This window comes from Brassica napus, chromosome C5 (genome assembly GCF_020379485.1).
Source record: "Brassica napus cultivar Da-Ae chromosome C5, Da-Ae, whole genome shotgun sequence".
NCBI lineage: Eukaryota > Viridiplantae > Streptophyta > Magnoliopsida > Brassicales > Brassicaceae > Brassica > Brassica napus.
The window spans coordinates 51,950,448-51,961,914 of NC_063448.1; the positions used below are offsets into that span (position 1 = coordinate 51,950,448).

Consider the following 11,467-nt stretch of genomic DNA (forward strand, 5'->3'; position numbering starts at 1 on the left):
GAAGCCAAATCTTGTTGGAACATGAAAGTTTCTCAGTACGTAAGTATGATGATTCGGAGGTGCAAGTGTGGAACATCATAAGAACCAGCCAACTTAAAATACTGGCGTCTATCGAACCAGACCAACATGATGATTTGTTTGAACCCATCGTGTAACAAACTTAGCCTATTGAGAATGAAGGGAGTTAAGGGTATGGAGTGTGCATTGCAGTTTTGGTTCACAACCAAGGCATAAAATTGTGTTTGAGTTTTTTGATATGAAGGATTGGGATGTAGTTTGTATTTTTCTTAAACATAGGATGCACTTGGATGTAATAAAAGTTTTTTTGATATATAAAATTTAACGTTCATTCAAAAAAAAAAACGAAGCTTTTGATCAGTTCAACGAATTGTTCACAATGCCATTGAAGTACTAAGGAACAACAAGGTATTTGCCTTCGTTCATCCCAAACTACTAAAGCCTTGCATGTTACAAACCAGCCGAAAGACAAATAACAAACTACATTGCAAGTAGATATTGCAGAAGCAAAAGAACTCAGAGAGTTTCAGACTTCGGTGCAGAACTTAAGTAGATGAGTAGATGTGTTAATTTCTTCTTCCTTGATGAGTTCCAGCGTAAAGGACTCACCAGCCTTCACTCCATTAGCTTTACAGAACTCTCTCCACCCTTTCCCCATTCTCATTGCTCCATATTTGTTATCAGGTCTAAGACTCGTTGTCCTTTTAACACCATATCTGTCCACAAGAGTTATCTTCCTTGCGTTCTCGATACCATTCAACCACACAAATTTCCCCGGTAGACACTACAAATAAAGACTCGAAAAACATTAGATCACCTCTGCTACAATATGCTGACATGACTGATGAAAGCCTTACCAATTTAGACTTCCTGAGACTGTATGTTGTGAGAGTTAATGTCAAGAATCTTTCTTGGCTTCTTGAAGATGAAGAAGAAGAAGAAGAGCCTCGGAGAGAGTCTCGGTTGTACATGGATGAACACAACTGGAGAACAGGTTTTGTACCTGCTTGAACAAGTTTGAAAGTCAATAAACTATTAACTCTTTTCCTATTTTGGCGGCAGAATCTTCGCCAGCCGGTTCTGATGTAAACGCCGCCACCATGTGTTTTGTGGTTTCTCAGGAACAGTTTCCATGGTTTCCCATACTCATTCAGTAAAATGATCTCGCACTCACGATCCATCAAACCATTAGACCTTGAAAAGTCTCTTGGAAAGAACTGCAAAGTTTATTAGAGAGTAAGATTCAAAAATGTTCTCTTAGGTATATTATTTTATGGAGAAGAAGTAAGTAAATAAAAAGCATAAGCAAAAGCTTTTCACCAGCATATCTCTACTTAGATTCGACGCGGTGACACGAGCTACAAAACAGGCGTTATCTGATGGAGATCCTTCTTCTCTTGTGTCTTGATGATACTTCTCCGAATCTGAATCTGTTTCAACTTTACAAATAAGAATCTAAACAGAGGTAAATCGAGTTTCAAAGTACTTTACCAGAGGATACTTGTATGACATCGTCATCATATAGAATCTGACAGCAACTAGGTCCAAAAGACGTGACGTGGAACAACAAGTCTCCATCACGTCTGAAAATAACTATGTCCCCGACTCGGACACCGTGACCGTTGGCGAAATTTTGCCAGCCTCGGGTGAGTCTCCGACCGTCCATCTTCACTTCCCAGGTCTTGTCTGAAGCGTCTGATGTTAGTTTTAGAAGAAAGTCATGGGAATGTTCTGAAACGAAAGAAACTCAGAAACAGAGAACAAAAAGACAGACGCATGCATTTTCAGAGAGAGAGAGATTACGAGGTGGCTTTGAAAACTGGGAAGAAGAGGCTTGAAAAAATGTGGATTGATCGGTGAGGAAGCTGAAGCATTTGTCATTGACGATGATCTTTTTTCTTCTTTAACTTTGGTATCTTTTTTTCCCCTCAAGTTTTGCTTTGTTTAGATTTTAAAGATAAAATCTTTGGTTACCAAGACAAGCCATTGTTGGATATGTCAAAACGACACGTATCAGTATCTGACTCCCGTATAGGTGAGCAAGCTGATACATTTTCCACTGACGACAAGTTTTATTTATTGAAAAAGCTCTTTTTTATGTTTTCAATTAAAAAAAAAACTTAAACCTTTGATGTCGATTCGTATTCTCCAAATTTTGCTCTGTTTTGGTGGTTTCTCAGAGAGAATCTTTGTTCCATTTGCCGTACCGTTTTTTTTGTTCTCAGGGTTAGACTTGCATTATTAACATTTAACATACTCTCACAAGGGTTAAACAAAACAAAGAAAAGAAGCTTATATCTCCGACCAAAACTGAGACGTCACTATAAACGATAGAACAGTGCCGTATATGACACGGTAAATAATTTCACCAAATGAGAAACTAGCTACTTTTATCCGTAAAGACCTTATTCTAAAAGACAGAACAGTGCCGTATAGCACAAGGAAAACGTTATCACAAACAAAATCAGAATCACCTGACCAAGAGCTGCATGTTCCTTAACCCTCATGCAGAAGCACTTAGTTATTCAGAAGCATTTGGTCAAAATGCCACACCCCTGCACCAATTATTTAATCACAAACCCAAAAAAAGAAAGTGCAATTGCAATTTTTTTTTTAAAGATATGATCTTGAGGGGCTTTCACTCCTTTGTTCATTCCAAATTATTACAGCCTTGCATGTTACAAACCAGACAAAAAAACATAAACATTGCAAGTATATATTACATAAGCAAAACAAACTCAGAGAGAGTTTCAGACTTTGGTGCAGAACTTAAGTAGATGAGTAGCAGCTGTGTCTTCTTCTTCTTCCTCGATGAGTTCCAGCTTAAAGGACTCACCAGCCTTCACTCCATTAGCTTCACAGAACTCTCTCTCCACCCTTTTCCCACTCTCATTCTTCCATAGTTGTTATCAGGTTTAAGACTCGTTGTCCTTTTGATGCCGTACCTGTCCACAAGAGTTATCTTCCTTGCGCTTTTAATACCATTCGCCTTCAAAAACGTCGCTGGTAGACACTGCCAATATAGACTCGAAAGCATTACAACAACTCTTGAGTGCAATGACTGATGAAAATCTACTCACTTACCAGTTTACATTTCTTGAAATTGTAATGTGTGAGAGTTAGCGTCAAGAATCTGTCTTCGCTTGTTGAAGAAGAGCCTCGGTTGTACATGGACGAACACAACTGGAGAACAGGTTTCGTACCTTCTTGTACAAGCTTGAAAGTGAGTAAATCATTGGCTCTTTTCTGATTTTCGTGGCAGAAGTTTCTCCAGCCGCGTCTGAGGTAAACATCACCCGTTTTTTTGTAGTAACTCAGCAACGCAGTCCATGGTTTCCCATATTCATTCAGTAGAAAGATCTCGCCCTCACGATTCATCAAACCATTAGACCTTGAAAACCCTCTTGGAAGAAACTGTGAAGTTTACCAAAGAGTAAATTATTCAGATTAAAAAAAGTTTGTATACCATTTCTAATTCACTATTTTAGAGATCTCTATTATAGAAAAAAAAAATAAAGATACAGTTTTTGCTCCAAAGTATTTCTTTATAGGAAAAAAAAGATAAATAGAGAAATATTTCCTCTGTTTCAAAATGATCCAAAATTTTTGTTTCTAAAATATATATTTTTTACATTTTTTTTTTTGAATTTAATGTTAAATTTAACTCAAAAAAAAAATATCTTTGTTACAACAAGTGTAGCCTTTCTAATCTATTGTAAAAATAACTACTCTTTTCTTTATCAACTCTCTAGACTTCATTTATATTGCTTTGTCTTGTGACAAACCAAAAGACCATTCCCCCTGCATATGACAAATAAGTAAGGAAATAAAGAACATCCTTGCCTTAAACCCCTTTTGCTCTGAAAGTATCCTGCCAGTTCTCCATTTACTTGTACAGAAAAAAGGCTATTGTGATGCATCGAGTAATCCAGTGAATAAATTTTTCCGGAAGACCAAGAGCTCTCAGAGTGTTGATGAGAAATTTCCATTGAACAGAGTCGAAAGCTTTCGAAATGTCGATCTTCATTACACACCTAGGAGACACCGAGTCTTTATGGTAATCTTTAACTAACTCAGTTGCTAATAAGACATTCTCCATCAAGAGTCTCTCCTTAATGAAAGTTGACTGATTATCTGCTATAAACTTTGGCAGGATCACCTTCAATCTATTAGCAATGAGTTTTGAGATTACCTTGTACAAGACATTGCAGCATGATATGGGCCTGTAATCCCTCATCTCCTGAGCTTCATTCTTCTTAGGTATAAGGGCCAAAATAGTAGAATTTAACCCTTTTGGGAAGAACCCTGTTATAAAGAAAGATTGAATCGTCACTGTGATGTCATCTCCTATTACTGACCATGACTCTTAAAGAACTCTGAGGTGAACCCATCTGGTCCTGGTGATTTGTCTCCTGGCATTTTAAACAGAAACCCCTTAATCTCTTCTTTAGTAACCTCTCTCTCCAGCAATCGACAATCCTCCTCACTACACTTGAAATCCAATAATTCTTGAAGTCTTTCAACTGTAGCACCTTCAAACTCTAGGGGTTGAGTAGACATAAATTCTTCAAAGAACCTCACAGCTTCTACTTTAATTTCCTCATCCGTTCTCGCAATTGATCCAGCTCCACATCTGATTTCTTTTATCGCATTTCTCATCTCCCTTGTCTTTACAGCGTTGTGGAAGAATTTATTATTACCATCTCCTACATCCAACCAATGAGTCTTTGATCTATGTTTGAGAAACTCTTCCTCCACCTCAGCCAACCTTTGACATCTTGTGTAAGCTATAGTTTCTTCTCGATAGCTTCGGTAGTGGGATTTGCCAAAGTACATTGTTGTTTTGCACAAAGAAGTTTGTAAGCTTCTTTTGTCTTCCTGATCAAATCCCCCATCTTCTCCTTACTTAATGATCTTAGCATCTGTTTCAGACTCTTAAGTTGTTTTGTCAATCAAAACATAGCCGTTGTTGAATGAAACAGAGCTTCATATTTTTTCCACTGATTCTCAAGTAATGGAATGAATTCTGGCATCTTGGCAATTGCATTCGTGAATTTAAAAAGTTTCTTCTTCTTCTTTTCTTCCACATCAAACTGAATCCGACATCTTAAATGGTATGAGCATCCTCCTGACTCAAAAACACAGTATGTTTGAGATTTATGCAACCACTCTTCATTTACCAACACTCGATCTAATTTCTTACAAATCAGACCCTCTTCTCTCTTGTTACACCATGTGAATCTCGGTCCTTGATATCCCATATCTGTCATCCTGCAGTAGCTAGTAATATCTTGGAAATCTCTCATACCAATAGGTATTCTTGGTGTATCCTCAAACTCAGAATGTTCCTCTCCATCTAAAATTTCGTTGTAATCTCCCATCACTATCCATTTCTTGTTTTTGAACATTGCTGCATCTTGATGATTTCTCAGGTCTTCCCATACCTTCTTTCTTCCCTCCACAGCGTTTGATGTATATATAAAAGAGCAAACAAATTCTTCCATCTTCCCTGGCAGTAAAACTGAGCTTGTGATAATCTGATCACTCTTATATATTGGAGTCACTCTCACCGAACTTCTCCACATAACCCATAACCTTCCCAATCTGTTGAATTCATAATTAGATATCATATCCCAACCTTGAAAAACTCTAGTAAAAATTTCCCCTGCTTTCTTCTCCTTTACCCTTATTTCTATCAGACCTCCAAACAATAACGACTGATTATTTACCCAATTCCTAACTACCTCCTGCTTAGTTGTAAATTAAATCCTCGTATGTTCCAGAAAAAAGCAGACATCAATGATGTTTCCTGAGACCACCCCTCTTCATGTTATCCGTAATTCTCTCCTTATTCGGGGATGAGATACCAGGAACAACCTTAAGCCTTGTCTTTGATTGTCTCGGTAATTGTTGTCTTCCTCCAATCTCCAGTACCTTCACAACTTTATTTCCATATTTTCTCATATCCTCCATATTATCTTTCTCCTCTTCTTTTCCAGATTCCTCACTATCAACCATCTCCTTCTCCCAATCCTCCACTTTCTCCTTGTCTTCTTCTATTTCCTCTCCATTTTCTCCTATATTACTTAAAGCCTCGAACATTGATGGAGTAGCAATTTTCACCTGACCATATTTTAACTCCTGCATTCTCGGACTTCTACTTGCCTTCCCACCAGACACATTTTTCCATCCTTCATTAATTTGCCCTTCTTCCATTTCTGTCTCTATTTCCGTTGCTTTCTCCTCCAATCCTTTCTCTCTTGTTTCTATCTTTTCCTCCTGTTGATTTCCTTCAACCTTCTTCTCTGGTGTCTTTTGTTTCGCAGTTTCTTCCTCTTTCTTCTTCACAAAACATGTCAGATCATAATTGTTGGACCAGAATTCGGCACCAAGTTTCATGTGATTAATAACGTCAAAAGACGACGTCAAAAGTTAGTTAGCGAGCTCCCCATATCTCGGACTCACATAAGAGGTCAAAGATTTGATCAAATATTAAGGAACACGTGCAACTAACTTACGAACTTGACTGAGGCTAATCGCTCTTATAAAAGACAAGTTGTTACTATTGTAAAGGAGAGGGCTTCTTTTGGAGATGGACAAGACAAAAGGCTTATAAAAAAAGAGTAAAGATCCACGAACATGGAAGAGACTTCGGTCTCGGCGAGATCGCCATCCACCTCCACCGACACATGATGGAATCGTTGTATCTATTTAATGATTAAACAAGTCATCCATTTTGAGAGGATTGAAGAAGAACGAGAGAGATGATATTCCCAATAATCATCTCACGACGGAAACACGGCTTTGTAATTGTTAAAGACAAGAATCCATGACGATATACAGCGACCCTCATACCGTGTTAATAACACGGCCTTATTTTCATACGACAAGATCGATCAAAAGAGATCATATGCAGTTCGAGAACCTATTAATCGTACACTAACTACTGATTATTCAAGACAAGAGATCTCGAAGCAGACATCGAGCTCGAGACCGACGAAGCCGAGGTCTCACCCAAGACCGAAGAAACCGACATCTCATTCGAGATGATTATAATCGAACTACGTTATGACTTGATCCCTTGACGGGTACGTAGGCAGCTCGATCCCTAGTTCAGTCACGATCTTCCTTTTCCCAATATATATATGCTATTCGGCATACGAATAGAGTCCATTTTTGTCGACTCATACCTGATTACATCGTTGTGTTCTGAGGATATCGTTGCCCACGTTATTTAACTCCCGATCACTATTAAATACTTAGTGTAGATTTTAGAATCTACAATAATGACCCGTTTTCCCACAAGCTGCACATTTCGGTGGAAGCCATGGGTAGCTAAATTCCACTGTTATTTCTTCTCCCTGAATATTAAAATCTATCAACCTCGGTAGCTCCTTTGATAGATCAGCCTTCACAAATACTTTTGCTTCTTCAAAGTTAGTACAAGCAAGAGTCTCAGGATATAGATGATCTGGGACCCCTGCTGCACTTGTTATAAAGCTCAATCCCTCCCACGAATACATACTCAACGGAACTCCTTTCAAATGAACCCATAGTGGAATCAATTTCACCTTCATTTCATCTTCTTTAGGGGACCATTTCGAGACCACCATGGGTACTCCCGCTATGTTCCACATCCCTCTTCTGATAACTTGCTTCTCACCACTTCATTTGTAACGCTTATCCTCATAGTCATAGAATCAACCTCAATCACATCAAGCTTCTGTGATTTATCCCCAAATGCCCATATCTTATTAACAATCATATGAACATTTGCAACATGCGGTGCCTCCTCCAAAAATCTTGCAATAACAAAATCATCCCATAACGGAATGGCTTTTTCGATAATCTCAGAGGGTACTTCTACCGATCTCTTTCCATCCTCGATCACAATGTCAAACTCGTACTTTTTGAGATTCTACTTCTTTTGTGCCACTTTCACCCAGGGTTGCTTCACCATCGGAATCAGAGGTGGCGGATCCCCCTGAGCCTCCGGTAGATCCATCCCAGCTGCCGGAGAAGCCAGCGGAATGTTGATTTTTCGATCGCCTTTCGTGTCGCCAAAATCGCCTTTGTTATTAAACTATTTTTTACATTTTCAATGCATGTAATAATGATAAATTGTAAAGTTCAAAGACATTAATTGTGTTTACTGAATTTTGATTAGCTAAAACTTGTAAAAAATAACTAATTACAAAAGACAATGCATTTTTAATCATAATTTAACATATTTTCTTAATATGCGTGAAAACTCTAAAACTTCATTTTGAAACGCAAAGAATATACTTATATTTCTCTATTTGCGGTGGAATATATAGTAAATCTTTGTTATAGAAAAACACATTAGAATAAAAACTATAATCTCTAGTTTTTCTTCTAAAACTTAGCGATGCCCTTGGCTTTATGGTTTTATGGAGAAGTACATCAAATGCAGAAGAGAAAAATTCACCAGTGTATTTTTTCTTAGATTAGCTGGGGTGACACGAGCTACAAAACAAGATTTATCTGATGGAGAGACTGCTTCTCTTGTTTCTTGATTCATCTCTGAATCTGAATCTGAATCTGTTTCAGCATTGAAATGAGAATATAAACAGAATCTTAAGAGTCAACCAAGTTTCAAAGTGTTTGAGATCTCGTACCAGAGGATATTTGAAAGACATCGTCATCGTATTGTATCTCACAGCAACTGGGCCCAAAAGTTGTGACATGGAACAACAAATCTCCATCATGTCTAAAGATGACTATGTCACCGACCCGGAGATCATGACTGGTGGTGAACTCTTGCCAGCCTTGGGTGAGTCTCCGACCGTCCATCTTAACTTCCCAGGTTAAATCAGAAGCGTCCGATCTCAGCTTTACCACCGCATTGGCATTGCCCTCGTTGGTTGTTCCCTTTATGTGCTTTGAGTAGAACGTCATAGAAATGTTCTGCAACGAAGACTCATAGAAACATCAAACAAACAGACTCGTCCACGTTCAGATATATAAAGAGAGAGAAAGAGATTACAAGGTGGCTTTGAAACCCAGGAAGAAGAGGCTGAAAAAATGTGGATTGATAGGTGAGGAAGCTGAAGCATTTGCCATTGAGGAAGACTTTTTGTTTTAACTTAGGTGACGTTTCTTGTTCTCCATTTAAGCTCTGTTTTAGAATTTAAAGAGTTCCAAAGCCACTAGGTAATGTTTTCAAGAATCAAGAATCAATGTTCACTTGTTCTAATGCCACGCCGTTTCAGGATACAAAAGTTGTAATTACCTATTGCGACAGTCACATTAAAGCAGTGGAGTTTTACATTTAATCTCAAACTACTACTACGGACTTGCATTTATTCTCAGACAACTACTTACATTTAACAACACTCACGTTTTTTTAAACAAAACATAGAAAAGAAAGAAAGAAAGAAAGAAAGAAAGAAAAACTACTAGTATTATCCATAAAGACCTCGTTATAAAAAGATAGAACAGTGCCGTATAGCACAAGGAAAACATTATCACCAAATCAGAACACATCAAGAGCTGCATGGAACTCTCCTTCCTTAACCCGCATGCAGAAGCACTTGCTCATCCAGAAGCATTTGGTCAAAATGCCACACCCCTGCACCAATTATTTAATCACTGACTCACCCAAGAAGAAAGTGCAATTGCAATTTTTTTAAAGATGGTTTTGTCAAAAAAAATTTTAAAGATGGATCTTGGAGGGGCTTTAAGGGACTTACCATGACCCTTTCCAATTCTTCTTAGCTGGGCAACGTACTCTGAGATTTTCTTGATAGCTTCGACCTGTTTTTTACGTTTTATGAGACGATCACGTACGTACTTTCGAAGTAACGATGAATGTACAGACTCGTGTTTTTTTTAAAAAAATCTACCTGCTCTCCTAGAAACTCAGATTCGACAAAATCAACCAGCTGAACATCGTTGTTTTTCACACCCACCTGTAGGATCAGACACAAGAGAGGTTAATTCACATTCTTTTCTTTTCTTTTGTCTCAAGGCTATAACAGATAGTACTTAATAACCATACAATTGATGGAAAAATGAAAAAAAACTTACACTTTGCAACTTGAGAAGCTTTTCATTTGTAAGTTTCTCCAGAGATAGTGCAAGCTCCATAGCTAATTAATTAAAAAAAAGTCAGAATCAACAAGTACATAGATGTATATACACACAAGGCTTACTAAGATGTTTATTACTTAAAGATTATCAAAACTACAGCTACAACTTACCATATAATGCATCACCTTTCTCCTCGTGATCAAACTCAGAGAATGGCATCAGAATAGACTGCAGCTTCACTCTCCCACCACGCTTGTTCTGAACACCAAATCCATCAAACACTACAAACACCTATAAAGGGCCATATAGTTAAACTGATAAATTTTGAAAATTATACCTGGTACTCCATAAACTTCTCAGCGTGACCCCGTTCTTCAATAGACGAATCTTTGAAGAAACTATCAGAGAAACCAACAACAACAGAAAGGTGATCATCCCATAGAAATTAACCCAAAATTCAAATATAGTTCTTAAGATTAAAGAAACTCACTTAGCGAAACCTTTCAAGCCAACATTATCTCGGTCAAAGTAGGCATACAAGGCATGATAGATGTAGGAGACATTGTACTCCACACTATGTCCATAAATAAGATATTTTAAGATTCAGACACTCATCATCACGTACTAACCCAAACACACCATGATAAGAGATCATTCTTAAGAGTTTGATAAATATTAATTTAGACAAAAACTGAACAAGGGAAGTTACTTGATCTGTTCGTTAACCGCAGATTCAGACTCGTCCGAGAACTTGTGGCGTGCGAGGGAAGCCAGAGGTGTGGTGGGAACAAGCAGATCCATGTCTTTCTTCACTTCCTCAAAAGGCTCGAACACAACTCCGGTTAACGACTTTGTGCTCGTTCCTTTCGCCGCCCGAACAGACAACCTTGATCCACGGCACGCGGTGGAAGGAAACAGAACGTTCGACGGTGGAAAGAGATCTCCGACACCGGAGTTCAAGATAGAAAACGCGGGAGAAGCCTTAAGCAACATGGTTTCTTAACTATAAGATCTAGACAGAGATGAACGAAAGATGGAAAGATATATGTAAAACGTCGGAGCTACCAAAACGGTACTGAGAGAGGGGTTTTAAGAGATGGCGATGCCGTAGGGAGGGGGTGACGTGAGTTTATGTTAGTATGACACGTGGAAAGAGAAGACTTGGCTTGTGGCAGACGCGTGGTGTCTCTAAATTAGGCTTGTGCCTGCATTATGGCTTCGTGTAAATTATCTAACGTATAAGAATATGATAAGAAAACCCCGTGACACAGAGGTTTGAAAAAATGTCGATTGATGATCACAATTTATACAATGTTTATCGTTTCACAGTTTCAGGTTTTGGCGTCAAACAACCTACCACAAACCCTTTAACGAGAGACCTTCTAATTCCACAGGA

The 11,467-nt window shown here is 38.2% G+C and overlaps 3 protein-coding genes across 3 annotated transcripts; all 3 read right to left on the bottom strand.

Moving 5' to 3' along the window:
- Positions 1-544: 544 nt before the first annotated feature.
- LOC106454187 (B3 domain-containing protein REM10-like) lies at positions 545-2,071 on the bottom strand. Its single transcript, XM_048757611.1, has 5 exons — positions 1,993-2,071; positions 1,510-1,749; positions 1,339-1,448; positions 876-1,235; positions 545-802 (listed from the first exon to the last, which is right to left on the bottom strand). Exons 1-5 carry the CDS (start codon positions 2,069-2,071, stop codon positions 545-547), a joined length of 1,047 nt encoding a protein of 348 aa, XP_048613568.1.
- Positions 2,072-2,608: 537 nt separating this feature from the next.
- LOC106452549 (B3 domain-containing protein REM10) lies at positions 2,609-9,213 on the bottom strand. Its single transcript, XM_013894701.3, has 5 exons — positions 9,026-9,213; positions 8,658-8,946; positions 8,468-8,580; positions 3,103-3,432; positions 2,609-3,031 (listed from the first exon to the last, which is right to left on the bottom strand). The coding sequence occupies exons 2-5, from the start codon at positions 8,935-8,937 to the stop codon at positions 2,861-2,863; spliced, it is 894 nt and encodes a 297-aa protein (XP_013750155.1). The 5' UTR covers positions 8,938-8,946; positions 9,026-9,213; the 3' UTR covers positions 2,609-2,860.
- Positions 9,214-9,309: 96 nt separating this feature from the next.
- Positions 9,310-11,144, bottom strand: LOC106452550 (ferritin-2, chloroplastic). The gene is made up of 8 exons (XM_013894702.3): positions 10,781-11,144; positions 10,562-10,645; positions 10,409-10,469; positions 10,242-10,329; positions 10,069-10,130; positions 9,885-9,950; positions 9,732-9,795; positions 9,310-9,610 (listed from the first exon to the last, which is right to left on the bottom strand). Exons 1-8 carry the CDS (start codon positions 11,062-11,064, stop codon positions 9,552-9,554), a joined length of 768 nt encoding a protein of 255 aa, XP_013750156.1. The 5' UTR covers positions 11,065-11,144; the 3' UTR covers positions 9,310-9,551.
- Positions 11,145-11,467: the final 323 nt, after the last annotated feature.